Source organism: Lagopus leucura, unplaced genomic scaffold (assembly GCF_019238085.1).
Source record: "Lagopus leucura isolate 7727_CA_CO unplaced genomic scaffold, USGS_WTPT01 Super-Scaffold_100040, whole genome shotgun sequence".
Classification (NCBI taxonomy): Eukaryota; Metazoa; Chordata; class Aves; order Galliformes; family Phasianidae; genus Lagopus; species Lagopus leucura.
The window spans coordinates 1004509-1019835 of record NW_024962289.1 but is presented as its reverse complement, the minus strand read 5'-3'; the positions used below and the strand labels follow the sequence as shown (position 1 = coordinate 1019835).

Sequence of the window (15327 nt, the reverse complement as noted above, 5' to 3'; positions counted from 1 at the left end):
TTTGCTCTGTGACTGCAGAGCCACACAGTGGGGCTTTCTGCTTGCTCAGCTAAGCGATGGGGCAAGCAAAGATCTCCAGGTTTGTCATCTTCAGTTATCATCGCATCAAATGTGGCTCCAGGAGTGTGAAGTCAGGCTCTGGAAGGCTCTCTCAGCCCTGTCCCTGTTACGTCATTGCTGTCACCAATCCCTGGGGGTTTTCTCAGTTAATGAAGGGAACAGGAGGTTGTTTGCTGTCGTGTTGCAGGGTGCACTAACAGTGAGTTCAGCTCTGGTTGGAGATGTTTGCATCTCCCCCGGCCATTCTGCAAGTGCTGGATTCCCTTCTTGTCTAAAAAGCTGTGGAACAGCACGGCAGTGGCAGGAACTCCATTGTGAAATCAGAGCTCTCAGAGCCCTCAGATGGATTCCGTAGGGTCCATGCCTTTTTTGTAACAGCCAATACAGCACTTCTGTATGGGAGGCATAATTGGAACTCCATCAGTGAATAGAAAATGCAGCTGAGGGGTTTTTGGTGGTGTTTTTTTTTTTTTCTTTTGGGCAATGATGCAATTGTGCTGCATTGTCCCAGCAGCATTCACACACTCATCTGCAGTGTGAGCCAGGGGAGTGGCTTTGCTGTTTGTCAGGGATGAATGCTGCACGGGGTGTCCGTGCTGGCACTGAATTCAGGATGGGCTCTCTGTAGCATTCCAGACTTTGCATGAGCTGGTTGTAAAGGGTTTGAATTATTATTTTTTTTGAATGGTACCTGACTTTAGTAGATGCATCTGGCTCAAAAGGCATTGTTAGATAACGGAAAGCCATTGCAGAGCACTCGCTGTGGCATGCAGCCAGTGCTAGCTGTTGCTCCCCCTGAATCACCGCTTGCCTTTGCTCTGTGCTGGAGCACTGGGGGTGAGATGAGCCACGTGTGCCTGTCTGGAGGTGTGCTTCCATTGCAGGGCAGGAGAAATGGCTCAGCTCTGTGTGCTCGCTGCCCAGGGCTGCTCGGGAGCGTGCCATGACACAGCACTGCTGTGCTTTCAGCTCGAGCTATTTATACATGGGTTTTCTGCGTGACTTTTTCTGCTCCAGGAGGCTGTTTACTCCATAAAATAACCCCACGTCAGTTCAGTTGAATTGCCAGGGTTCCTTACCAACTGGATGAGAGTTTCAGCTTGTGGCAGTGCGTAGCTGTGTGTCCAAACGCTACTGAATAAGAAGGAATCTGAGCATTAGTGCATGTCTGGCATCAGTCCCCTAATGCTGCTCAAACCACTTGTGTGTGCAAAGACTGTAGGCCCAGCTATATTTTGGTTTTTGAGCCAGTCCAAAACTGTGAGGAGGAAAGAGTGGCAATGCACATGAAGCACGTGTTGGGGGCTGTTGGTCTGGCAGCATTGCTGCTGCTGAGTCTTGTAAAACACGAGTCTGTGAATCACGTTAAGGCACCTTAACCTGCTCAAAGCTGTTTGCAGGTCATGCCGCCTCAGAATAACTGTGAACAATTAGAAGCTAATTTACATGGCTGGTTTGTATTCACAGCAGTGATGTATGAGCTAACCAGCTGGAAAGGAGGCACAGGGATTTGCTGCTCGATGTCTCTTGTCTCCCTCTTGTTGTTCCCTGGCACCTTTTGCAAGGCATTAGCATTGGGCCAGCATTCAGCTCCCCGTGTGCATTGCTGAGTGCCCCACATGCTCCCAGTGGTCAGTGACTGATTCCTAGAGCACGGATGCAGCCCAGCAACAAAAAACCTGTTGCATGGTAACCACCATCTCCATTCTGAGGCAACGATTTGAAGAATCCTTTTGCTTCAGGTAAATCAGAGAGCTGCTAGGCACACTGCTAGGCTCCTCCACACAGGGAGGAGCACAGCTTCATCAGCATGGCTGCTGGGTTCCCAGAAATCAGGCTGCTGGCTGCAGCGTGCTCCTCAGTGTTAGGGAGTGCCCAGAGCAGCTTCTCCTTTGGGGTTGCTCTTCCAGCAAGCAAGTACATCTTGTTCTTCAGACCCACTTATAGAGTCTAACTCTGGAGATCCTGCCATAAAGACCAGCACAGCACAGCTTCTGTTTGCAGGCACTTTCTGAGGTTCCCGTTGCTGAACCAGGCATGGCTCAGCAGGGTCAGCATGTCCATACAAGGCAGTGCTGCCCCATTGAAGGGCACTGCAGCTCCAGCCTGCTTCACATGAGTCTCTGGGGGAGGGACGAGCCCATCTGCAAGTGGTGTTGGCTGCTCTATAGGCAAAATGCTGCCTGCTTCCAGCCAGCATCTCCTGTGCTCTTAGCTGCAGTCTCGTGTGGGTTTTTTCAGGTAACAGTGCCATCTGGTGCTGGATCTCTGCTCTTTATCAAGCTTTTCTCAGATTCCTAGGCAGAGGTGGTAGGAGAAGGGCTGCTTTTAATCAGCCATCTTACTGTGAGGCAGCAGGTGGCGGCTGTGTAGCATTGCTCCGGGGGGAGCGGGTTGGTGGGCTGCCTGTGCTGTGTGTTAGGGACAGCTGCTCAGAGGCTGCGAGGGAAGCAGGGCTGTCAGTGCAGGGTGCCTTCTGTATCTTTGTGCTAAGCAGCATTATTGTGCTGTTCCTGGGTTCTCTTTATGTCTGTTGTGTGTAAAGCTTTTTGTTCTGGCTGCTCTGCCCCTCCTTCAGCTCCCACAGGTAGGTTTCCCATGGCCTCATCCCTTCTGTGATGACTGACGGTGCTAAGCTTCTGCAGGCAGGACAGAGGTGTGGGGATGACAAGCTGAAGGCACTGCTGCCCGTTCCAAAGCGATTTTCTTTCCAAGCGAAGCAGAGGAGCAGTGGCTCTGTGCAGCTCAGGTCAGTGCCCCCCTGCTGCCCTGTCCTCCCAGCCACTTCTGCCAGTGCCATGCTCCTTCTGCTGGGAAATGCTTTCAGACTTCCTCCTGTCCCATCCAACAGCAGCCTGATAACCTTCTTGCCTTCTCATCTTCCTTTAGTTATTGCCCTGTTCTCAGCCTTCCTTTTTGGATCCATGGGCTCATCAGGCCAGGGAATGTCTTGCAGTGATTTCCAAAATGTCATGTACATTTGCAGAGCTACAGAAATGATCTGTTACTGGTACAGTAAATAGCATTTGACATTCTAGGATGAGGGAAATCCAAGTAAAAGATTAATTTTTGCTGAGATTTATTATGAAGCCAGATTCCTCTGCTCTGAGCACTGTGTTTACCCATGTTATAATTAAACTGAACTTTTGCTGCATCTAATGAATTATATATATATATATATATATATGTATTTTATTTTATTTTTTAAGCCAAATTCCTGTTGGAAAATGAAAGCAGAGCCTCTCAGGAAAAAGGAAAGCAGGGCCCCTTGGTGTCCTGCTGCCACAGGACCTGGAGGTGTTTGTTGGGAGTGAGAATGCATTGCTATAAGCACAGGGCTTGCGGCATGGGGCTGAGGCTGCTGCTGGCAGTCGGATCCTTATGGGCAACCTGTAGGTGCTGCCTTCTACTGATTTGAACACATGTGCTGGCTGCACAGTAAGATTAAACCCGAAGTTTGCTTTGGTGCTGCTTAGGGTAGTGTGGGCAATGCATCCCACGTCGTGCTGAGTGCCAGAGGGTTGGCACGTGCGTGGTGTCATGAGCTGGAGTTGTAACGTCAGCAGTCTCAGGTGGTGCTGGAGCACTATTGATGCCATCTTAGCTTCTGTGAAGTCCTTTAAAGCGTTTCTTTCACACTTAGGGAGAATTTTAGCAACCGTCGCTCTGTCCTTCTGCCCCTGGAGTTGTTCATCACCCTGACCTCGTGCAGAGCAGTGTTTGCACGGCCCCATACAGCCTCACCAACACACTGCTGTGCCGAGCGTAGGAAATGCAGGTCCTGTTTGCTGTCCTTCCCTGTCTGAGCAGTCCAGAGGAGAACTGTGTGTTCTGAATGACACGCTCATGACTGCTGGCAGTTAACTCATTGCAGGCCGTGCTGAAGGTTTTTTAATCTCAGTACAATTTCTAACTGAATGTTTTCTGTCCTCTCTGATGGTCTCCCTGGCAGGGCCACGAGCTGCACATGCTCCTGGCTGGGGTTTGGCAGGGCAGAACTTTGCCAGTCAGCGCCGTTTTGCTCTCGCTGCCATTCAGTCTCATCCCACAGGGGTTGTTGTCAAACCCTCTGCTTTCTATTTCCTAACTCTTCTGCTCTTTGAGGTCATGCAGCTTTGGTCCTTGGAAGCTAGAATTTGCAGTGGTCTTTGTTGTACCTCCTTCTCTTTTCCTTCCTTCCTTCCCCAGAACAGCTCCTGCCTGGGAGCCTGCAGCTGCTTCAAGTCAGAGTGAACCAAGGCTCATCTTCTGCAGGATCCTCCTCCTGCCTTCTTTCTTCTCCTGCTTTCTAGACAGCTCCTGTGCAGCACGATATGGTCAGTGTAATAGAAATGTCTTTCAAGAGAGGTGAGCTCTGCATGCAGAGCATGTTCTTCTAAGAGTTGTTTGGTGCCGCCAGTAGTTTTGATGCTGAAATTCTTTTTAAAACATCTCAGTTTCAGATGTTTAGGATCTTTGAAATCCTGAACCTTTGTCACCCAATTCTATGCTGCGTTTGGACAACTGGCTTGCTATTCTGGATGCCTCATTTGGGTTTGAGCAAACAGCTTGTGTTGATTGCCGTGCTGCTGTTGTAGCTGAAGAGAATTTGGGTGTGCAGTCAGAGTTCAAAATAAAAATTAAGGACTGAAAACAACAGGGACGTGTTCCATGTATAACACCTCAGCCTAGCTAACGAGGAGACCTCTGGGCAATTGTGGATCTGCAAGATGTTTTTTTTTTCTATTGCCTTTCTTCTGCTGAAAGAGCTGACTGTCCCTATCAGAGGACAGGCTTTATAAAATTGCAAGTAATGCTTTCTGTATCTTTATTTGCAAATTCAGCAGGAGTGTGTGGAAATGGCTTAAGTGAGAACAGTTGCACAAGCTGGGTGAGGAGAGTGCTGGGAATGCGAGATGGAGAAGGAGCCAAGAAAGAGCTGCAGGTCTGTGCTGGTCAGGGCCTGGAAGCCAGGCTGCTGCTGCTGTGCTGCTCGCCAGCTCTGCTTTGCTCACGTGGAAGCACTTCCATGCTGCACAGAGTCCGTGTGCTGGGGAGCTCATTCATCACATAGCAGCACAGCCCGCTGCAGAGGCTTCACATCCAGCACTTGTGCATTCATGTCTGTTAGGTATAAGCAGTTACCAAAGGGAAGGGTGGGTGTCTGCTGCTTTTTCTCCTTTGTGCTTGTGTTTATTCCCAGAGTTCTTGTTGTAGGGGATTAAACCTGTGTCTGGCATAGGGACTACGTTGGAGATAGGGGCTGTGGGATCACACCAGCACCTTTCCCAGGTTTGATTTTTCACTGGGCAAACATTGCAGCTGTCAGAGACAGCAGTTGACACACTGTGAACTCGGTTTAACTTGCTGTTGGCAAGAGCTGTGCTGGATCGGGTGTCATCCTCACAGCCACCCTGAGCTGGGCAGTGCTGGGAGCTGAGTAGAAATACAGAAGTTGCGCTGCCATGGCTCACCCACATGGAACGTGTGCTCCCAAATCTTTGTGCCTCTGCATATTGAAGGCACTGACCTGTGACATGGTCTGCCTTGAGCCAGAGTGGATTGCAGTGCTGAGAGGTCCCGGCCACCCTGCCCACGCTGTGCTTTGGAGTTGCCCAACATGGCTCGTCTGCATGGTGCATGGAGAAATGAAGTCCTCTGAGCGTGGTAAGGAGCCCCTGAGCTGCGTGCTGGTGTGTGTGGGAGCAGCAGGCAGTGACTGTGGGAAAGGTGTGCTGATTGCTGATGTAAGAAATCATTGGGCTGAGCAAAAGCTGCTGGGGCTTAATGATGTAGTGCGCTTTCCTATCTCCCAATTTCAGGGGACAGCAGCTGCCCAGCTTCCCATCAAGTGAGATACTCAGCTGAGAGTGGGAACGTGATGATGTTGGTCCTTGTTCCCTAAGCAGAAACCCAGATGCTCTGTAGCACCCTCATGCAGTACAGAGTATGGCCAGAGCTGGTGGAGCAGTCCAGGTGTTCCTGCTCTGGTGATGTGCCCCTGAGCGTGGGCACTGCTTCAGTGCTGAGTACTGGAAAGCAGCCCTGAGTACAGGGCAGCAGTTGAGTGCCACAACCATTGTGCCTCTTGGAGCTGCTTGTCTGTAGTGGTGCTTAACCCATGGACCTGGTGTGTGTGTGCTGGCTGTGCCTTTCTGCCTGGGTGAAACGTGTTGTTATGAGCATCGTTGGCTTTTTGAATGTAGGTAAGGTGGATTAAAAAGGATGAGAGGGCAACACAAGTAGAACATGCCTGGAATGTGAGGTGTTGGAGGTTGCTGAGCTCAGCTCGGTGTGCTGGTGAGTGCATCTCTGGGGAGCTGAGAGTTCTTGTTTCTGGGGCTGTTGGCAAAGCACTTGGCTGGAGCAGAAAACTTGAGCCATGTTAGTACTGACTTTCATGGAGGGAAATATAGCAGCTGGGCTGCAAGTCCCTATTTTAAAAGAGTATCCAGTGCTGAGCTCCCTGGCTGCTGAGCGAGAGGCCGACCTCCCATGGATGATGATCACACCACAGGGATTACATAGGAGAGGAAGAGTGACTGCACTGTTGTGTGTTCAGGAACAGCCACTCTAGCATGCTCTTGTTGGGTTTTGTGCTTGTAATGGTCTTTGCATGATACCAGACCTGCAAAGTATTTATTTCTGGGCTGGTGTTCTGCCTACTCCTTGGCTTGCTTATCCTAGCAACTGAGGCAGGTGGGTCTGGTGCACATAGCTGAAAATAGTCATGCTGCCTTTGCAAACAGAGCCATCAGAGAGCAGGTTAAGTGCAGTCCCCTGCAGAGAAAGCTTGATGCTTTGCTTTTGGAAGAAACTGCGTGGTTATATCCTTCAGGTGTGGATGACTGGGAAGGGAATGCTTGAACAGCTTCCTTGATTTACCTGGGATGCCTAATGTACAAATATTGCCTGTGCCAGGCAGCGTCAGCGTGGGTAATTCAAGTGTTGTTCAATACAGAACAAAGCAGAACGGCTCAGTGGTGGGTGATGAGTTGGTTTAATCTGGCATTGCCCTAATGCGTGTTGAAATGAAGCTGTCATTACACACTGAGCTTTGCATTAAGAGAACTCTTCAGTTAAAACCCCCAAACTGCTGCTCACAGGTGTGCAGTTACTGGAACGCGACTATTGCTGTGACTGTGGTTCTGGATGTTAAGGGCTCTCTGTACAGTACTTCAACAAATAATTTTAGAAAGCATTATAAAAATGGATGTCTGTCTATGCTCTGGTGGGCTGTGGGAGGGTATGAGCGCTTCCCCAGGCTGGAAGTGGGCTGTAGGAGGCTTCAGATTTCCCTCCCTGCTGCAGCTGAGACTCAGGAGCTGCCCTAAAAGCCTCACTGGCTGCCTTGCTTCCTGCCTTACCGAAACGTGCCATCAAGAAGGCAATAAATACTCAGGTGCTTTGCTTTGATTCCGGATCCTGCCCTCAGATCATGGATTTATGTCTTAATTTTACAGATCAGGCTGTAAGCCAGGGTGTGGGCTAGGATGAGATGCTGACAAAGCACCATGGGTTTGGGGCCGGGTTCAACCAGCGAAGTGATGCCTGTAGCAGGAGCAGAGGGGTGAATGCTAGAAGTGAGATGTGAGGGAGGCTCTGTCCCTGATACACAGCTCATGTGGTGCTTCCCGAAGTGCATGGTATGTGGTTAATGTGTTTGCAGAGCTCACACTGATGCAAATATGCTCCTGAGCACTGAAATGCAGATGAGAAGTGGCCCTGTTCTGCAGGGGGAAATCTTAACCAAGCAGCCTTGTGTCCTCCCCATTAGTATGCTGAGAGCATTATCCCTCATACAGCATTTTTGTCATGCATTAGATGGGAATTGGGTTTTGCTGTTTTAAGCCTATTAATAACACTTAATGAAGCAGCCTGCAAGTAGACTTCAGATGAGTGAAGCAGCTTGCTGAAGGGTCACTGCTGGAAGGACACGGGCAGTTTAACTGGCCAGGAATTGTTGGGTCCATCCAGTGATATCTCCTCTACCAGCAATGTGTGGGAGTGCTGGAAGCCTCTTCAGTGCAGAGGGATGAGATGCTGTGCATTTGTTTGCTATGTTAAGTGCCAACACTCAGTCCAGTCTCTCTCTTTTTTTCTTCCCCTTTAGCTGAAGCTTGAAGATCGCTCTGTGGTCCCTCGAGATGTGGTCAGACATATGAGCTCCAGTGTAAGTGCTCTTTTCCGTGTCCCTTTTTGTTCATAACACTGCTGCATGGATTTCTCAGACTTGCCAAATTGCCTGAATGGAACTGAACAGCACTGATTTGAGTGTGTTCTATTTTTAGTGTGTCTAATAGAACTAGCAGCATCCCTTGAAAATGAGATGCTGATAAGGCTGCCTCACTGCTGTTGTGTATCTGCAAAGGTCTCCTGAGCACAGGCAGCCTGGCAGTGTCAGCTCATGAGACAAACCTGCCATCCGGGTGTCCTTTCACTTTCAAGTCAAGCTGCTCTGAGATGAGGGGAGTGCAGACCTGCAGCAAACCCCAGCATTGCTGAAGCAAGACACACACCGAAGCATCTGACACAGCTAGGTTGGCAGAAAACAAGCTGGCTTTAATGGTCAGCTTGTAATTGTTACCTTTCTGCTTTACTATTTAAGTCCTAGTCATTCTATGCTAGCTTTACAGTATTTGTGCACATCTGAGGACGTGTAGATTTGTCTTCTTGTAGGACATACTGGGAGCACTGTCCCAGTATTGATCATCTGATGAGATGGGATCCCTCAGGAGCTTAGCTGGGCTGACAGCTTGGTGCTGCTGCTCACAGCTAACCTATAGCCCTGAGCCATATGGGCTGCCAGGTGGGTGCTTGCATCTTCTCTTGACTTGCTCCCAGCAGTGGGGCTGCCCATGTGGTGCTGAAACAGGCACTGGTTGCTGTGGTGGCACCACATGGTGAGCTGCATGCAGGGAAAAGGCCATCCTCTGATCTGGCTGAGTGTTTGAAATAAAGCCTCTTTTATCCATTAAGGAAAAAAAGTCAACCCAGTCCTTTTGCACAGAATGTTCCAAAGACAAGAAAAAGGAAGAAAAAAAAACAAAAAACTTGAAGGGTAACTTGAAAAATGCTGAAATAAAGCATTTCCTTAAGAAATCAAGTTCTTGTTTGAAGTGGAAATTTGGATTCAACATCTCTTAGTAAAACTGCAGCCCTATTTCAATCCAAAACAAGGAACTGCTGGCAAATGGAAATATCAGCAGCTCACAGTGCTGTACCTGGCACAGCTGGACACTGCTCTGTATCTTCTTGCTCAAAGCAGGATGTTTTCTGTGTCCTTTCTCTCAATTGCCTGTTTCTAATGCTTTTTACCATCCTGAAAGCTTAAAGTCACTTTGAGCTCTTCTCTTCTTGGCAAATGTGGATACGCTGCTTTTGTTTGCAATTTCCATACTCATTGGAGCACAAATGGGCTTCTCCAGCTTGCTGCACATATGTTGGTAGGTACACTGGTGTGTCCCAGCAGGCGTTCTGCATGCTCTTATTTTCAATTTGCATGTTTGGACGTTGGCTTTTACTTGACCATTTGTGCTAGTGGCTGATAGTGTCATTTTTTCGATAGGATGGTGGGTAAATAACTCGTATTCCTCCCCTCAAAAACGTGCTGTATCTGAAGAAGACCTGAGCTTCGCCTTCATCTCAAGTATATTTTAAATATCAGTGGTAAATAAAGCAATGAACCCCTTCTGTCCCAAAGAAAAACATTAGATGTAGTGCAGAAAATCACTACCACGTTTACAATAGGAGAGCTGTGGCTGTCAGCCTGCCCCACTCCACTCGGCCTGGCAAGTGCACAATGAGGAACTTGCTCTGTATGCACTGCACTCCCAGGGCTTGTTTGTAACCTTGGGTGGGAAGGACTCGAAATCCTCTGTTCCTCAAGAGAGGAGCTGACTCAAATTCAGTGCTTCTCGTCTAGCACTGAGCGCGAGGAAGGAATGCCTAATGCATGAAATGAGGTCATTTTCTCTGAATGCGGTTGGGCCCCCGTGAGTCTAATCCAGATGGATGCAGAATGGTGGCAGACTCCGTTTTTCCAGGTGGTGCTTGGGGGAAAAGATCAGAAATAGGGCTGCAATCTGTCAGGCACCCAGATTTGTTGCTCTGGAGGGTGCTGGGTGCCGCTGCCCCTTTAAATTGAGCAGTGGTAGGTGGAGATCTCCTTGTTAGAAGGGAGTATGGAGGGAATGAGTCGGATGGGAGGTACGTGGTGTGGGGGCCTTGGAGCTTGCTGAGCTGCTGTGCTCTCAGATAGGAAACTGATGGGTCAGAGGATGAAACTCTTTACTTTGGGACCGCATTGCTGAGTGCTGCTGCAGCCTCGCTGTGATTCAGCAGAACTTCCCTGCCCGCAGCACTGCCTCTGTGGTGCAGGGCAATGCTTCATGTGACAGCGAGGTAAATAAACCCAGAGCAGCAGTTCAGCAGCAGATGAGAGAGGAGAGCCAGCATCCTGTGCTCCTGTCACTTCTCAGGCCGCTCGCAGCATTGATCTCTGCTTTCTAAGCCCTTGCATGTAAGTCTGTGTTCTCACTCGAGAACTTAGCAACTGGAAGGGGACACGAGCTGAACTCAACCCTCTGCTCCTTCCCATGATCAGGTGGCACCCAGCAGTCTCAGATGGGCTCTGGGGTGTGACAGCACTGGTTGCGTTGTTTGGTGCTGATGGCAGGAGGGTCTCTGCCATGGGAAGCCTGATGCTTTGTTTCAGCTGATTCAGGTGGGGTGAAAGACTTGAATCCCAGAACAGCAGCAACGTGAGGGTTTTCTGTTTCTCTGGCTGCTGGCTAAGCAGTCTATAGCACAGACTTAACAAACCCTAAACAGCAAAATGTGAGCAGAGGATGGATGGGCTGCACTTAAGTAGCAGAAGCTGGAGTCAGGGTGAGGGTTCTACTTTGGCAGGTGCCACTTGTGAGCAGGCCTCGCTCATCCCGTGGCCAGAACCTTTCTGGCAGGAGCTGCCTGCCCCAGGTGTGGTTCTGGCACAGCCTGTTTGTGTCTCTGCAGAGGTGTCAGTGGGCAGCAGGGCTCTGCAGGGCTCCTCCTGGCACCATGCAGGCTGCTGGCTGTGCCAGGTTTAGTGCAGCCGTGGGCTGTAGCTGAGAGAGTTGGGAAGCAAAGGAAACCTCTCTTGAAGTGGCAGTAATCTGTAGATCATTTGGAAGGGATGAAGCCCTGCTGCCCTGAGCTGTGCCAGCCTGGCTCCCCCAGCCCTGCTGATACACTGGCACAGCTCTGCGAGGACGTGGCACGAGGACGTTGCTGTCTTCATTGCCTTGGGAGCTGTACCTGCAGGACGCAGGCTGCTGTAATTCCAGGAAGAGGAAATGCAGCCAACCTGTGCTGAACAGTCTGCCCAGGTGCCATTCTGGGCTGTGGGACTTCTTGGCTCCCAACAGGATGTTTGATGAGCTGAGCACCAGCAAACTCGTGGCCTTCCAGAGGGGCCACCCAGGGCTCTGGGTGAAAGCCTTGAATAAATATTTGATGTAGCCAATAGAACAACATGCTTATAAGTGGACCGAGCAAACAAATCCACCTCTCACCAAGTGTAAGCACTCCCAGCATTGTGCTCAAGTCCTGCTGGAGCAGTGACCTTCATGTTTGAGATAAGGACAGCCTTGAAGTTGCTGATAGCAGGGCATTTGTCACAGTGTCCCTCAGTCCACTTTTATGGTGGACTGTGGGCTTTAATAAATAAAAGTATGGATTGTCCCAGCTGTCAAGGGCCAGGGCAGCTGCTGTGACTGACAGTGTTTGGGTTAGCAGCCTGTCCTCGCAGGCTTCTGCCATATGTGTAAGCAGTGTACGTATTGCCAAACTATCCCCAGAAGGCTCCTGACAGCATGTGGTACTTTCTTTGGGGCAAAAAGGATTAAAACTTTGCTAAAAAGTGACAGAGGCAATGACAACCACCGCGTAATTGAATCAACTGTAAGTTATCTGATGTGAAACCTTGACATCTGAAAAGTGCCAGATCTTTTTAGTATGGCAGCAGGTGAAGCCCATTTATAACTCGATGATCTCTGGAGGTCCCTTCCAACCCCTACAATTCTGTGATAACTTGCTGCACAATCAGGCTTTACATGAGAAGTCACAGATTGCTGTGCACAGAGCACATGCATTTGTGTGCAAGGCCTCCTCTAGGTTCTAAACCTTTCTCTTTGTGTTTCCAGGACAGCCAGTGTGGGACTGTAATTGATGTCAACATAGAGTGTGCGGTGAAGCTGGTAGGAACCAACTGCATCCTATACCCTGTCAACAGCAAAGACCTGCAACATATCTGGGTGAGAACGCAGCCAAAACAAAGTGGAGCCAGGGTTTTGGTGGTGGGAAGAATGCTGCTGTGTTCCAAGTAACTTGTGCTAAGGAGGCATCTGTGCAAGATGCATCTGCAACTTGGTTTTATTTTAAAGCATCCTCCCTGGGAGAAGGTGGAGCATCTCCTCTTCTGCCCATCTGTTCTGTGTTTCTGAGCACGTTGCTGGGATCGGGCTGACTTGGAAGGTGGGGTTGTCTCTAAATTGTGAGAGCTTCTGTATTGAGATTGTCAGGTGACAGCACAACCAGAGCCCCTCAACACTGGCTCAGCAGTATTGTTAGTGCTGAAGCAGTGAGAACACTAAGGGGAGTCGGGCAGCTTTCTGTTGAACTGAAACATTCCTGGTTCTCCCATTTGTGCGAGTGGGGGATTTTTGGATGCTGAGTGGTTTAAGGTTTTATCGACTACGGAAATTCAGGGCTGTTTAAATGGAGAATCTGTACTGTGCTCTGACTCTTCAGTGTGCCTTAATTCAAGCTTACAGCAAGGTCTGCAGCTGCTGCCTGAAATCCCCCCCGAGGTCGCTTTCCGGTCTGTGTTATGTGAGGATTTACTCACTGGTTCAAAATACAAGGGCTGATGTTTATAAAGCTGGTTTCCCGTTTTCTTCACAGCCCTTCATGTATGGTGACTACATAGCCTATGACTGCTGGCTGGGCAAGGTATATGATCTGAAGAACCAAGTCATCCTTAAGCTTTCCAACGGAGCCAGGTACTTCCTTCTATTGAATGCCCCTTAGCTTTCATGATCCTGATCTGTTTTAGGAGAGCTAGGCAGGCTGAGCTTCTCATTCATGTGCTCCTGTTAAGTCATCTGCTTGCTTTATCCTTGGATATAGAGTACAAACACATCTTTATCTGAAAACGTCACTGATTACCCTCTGGAAACGTGTTATCTGAAGGATGTTATTTTTGTCAGTCCCAGCAGATCAGCCCTCCAGAACTGAAATATGTTGGTTTTTAAAACTGCGCTTCTGCTGTGGAAAAAATGGTTGTTTTGACATATCATGAATTCCAGACTGCTCAGTAGGAGAGTGTGCTGCCTCTGACAGGCGGGGAGGGAGGATTCTTACCTTAAAGCATCTGCAGGAATGTGGAAGCTCGCAGGCTGGTGCTTCCTATTAATGATGAAAAAGCAGCCCAAGATTGAACTTCAGTCGTTATGGTCAGCTCTGCTTTATCTGCACCGTTATTTACAGCAGCGTTGGGAATGTTTTTAATGAGGATGTAATCTAAAGCCATACCTCCTGAGAGAGATTTAATCAGAAGCATTGCAAGAGTTTTCTTGTTACCTTAACGTGTGGTTCTGCAGAGCCAGTAAATGATTTGAATTCTGATCCTTGTGCATGTCAGACAGGAACGTGTGAATTGCAGCCCTTTGAACTCTGTGCTGTTACTGAGGCCTGTCTGGTCTTAGTGGTGCAGAGGAAAGGAGGAGCCAGTGGAGGGCTGGGAGGCACACAGGCATGGCAGCTGGGATCCAACCCATCTGTCGTGTAAATTGCATGGTAATGATTTAAAACAGAGGGAAAAAACAGCTCTGCCTTCTGCTTTTCCTAAGAGAAGTGAGCGTTGCAAAACTGGCGGATGCTTCTCTGATTTTCTTGACTGTTTTTTGTTTTGCTTTTGGTTAACCCAGAATGGAAGGCTCTTACACATCTGTCAGACTGGCAGTGAAAAATAGCTGCACTTCTCTATCTGCACCGCCTGCAGTTATTGGTGGAACTTAAAACCTTGCTTGGTTTCTGTTAGCAACTCGTGCATAGCTGTGTCAAATGAGGTAACTGTTTTTGAAATCTTTATAGTGAATCATTTGAAATCCCACCAGAACTTGGTCTGGACATAAAGCTATTACTGAAGCAAGCATACCCAAACTGCCTTGAGTTTCCTTGGTGTGGATAACCAATGACACCTCTGCAGCAGAAAAATCTTGACCAGTACCTCGCATATCACTTGATTTTCTTATTTTTTACTCACTGAATGGAGCCTTTGAATACCAGGCAGTGTTTTTTACACCTTACCTGTAGCCAGTTCTGCTCTGGACCATAAGGGCTCAGCAGTATGCATATGGGCAGACCCACTCGGGCAGCAGCAGTTAAGCTGGTGCTGTTTGGCTCTGGCAATGTGACCGTGTCTCCTGTCTGCTCTCCAGGTGTTCTATGAGCACAGAAGATGGAGCCAAGCTGTATGACGTCTGTCCTCACGTCAGTGACTCGGTGAGCTTGTGGTCCTCCTGGGAGCCTGTTTGATCAGCTTTAATTCATAAGCTTTTTGCATAGGAGGGAAAGGGAAAGGGCAAAACCACAATTACTTATAGATGCTAAAAGTTAAGTGATGAAAAACAGTTAGCTGGATCTTCTCTTAAGTAAGCTGTAACAATATGTAGCTTAAAGGTGTCCCTATAGCAGAAGGGGTTGAGATTAGATGATCTTAAAGATCCCTTCCAACCCAACCCGTTTTAGGATTACTAACAAGCAGGTTTTCAGCAGATGTTACATTTAGTATATCCCACTGTGTTTTGCAAACAAGTCATGCAATATGCAGTCACATGGCTCACGTCAAGGTGCTTCACTGTCTGCTCAGTACATCTGTATGTGCTTGAAAAGGCTCTTGCTCCATTTAATACTTTCAGATGTAATGCCTTCTTCTGGAAAAGGGCATGTTGTGTAAATGATGTTCTGCTTGAAGCACGTTTCTAGATGGTGTAGAATACTCTCTTGCTGCTGTTGTCTGTTGCATTCTCTAAATGGAGAGCTGCCATCATGCTGGACTTTTCCCTGTCATGGTGGGGAAGGTTCTGCTGGCATTTAAGCTGTGTGCTGATGGGATCTCAGCTCCCTCACCTTGCAAAGCAGGCAGCAGCTGCTTCTCCTTCCAAATGGCATCAGCAGGGCCTCGCTGTGTTCCCAGCAGCTTTATTTGGAGTTGGCTGCAAGAATAGCATATAATTCATAAAA

General features: G+C 48.8%; 1 protein-coding gene across 1 annotated transcript in view; it reads left to right on the top strand.

Moving 5' to 3' along the window:
- Positions 1-15327, top strand: part of UBE2O (ubiquitin conjugating enzyme E2 O) — a 49185-nt gene that overhangs the window by 14658 nt on the left and 19200 nt on the right. Inside the window, exons 2-5 of the mRNA XM_042883773.1 lie at positions 8153-8212; positions 12225-12335; positions 12985-13082; positions 14523-14586. Of these exons, the coding sequence (XP_042739707.1) occupies positions 8153-8212; positions 12225-12335; positions 12985-13082; positions 14523-14586 (333 nt within the window). The remainder of the gene's footprint in view (positions 1-8152; positions 8213-12224; positions 12336-12984; positions 13083-14522; positions 14587-15327) is intronic.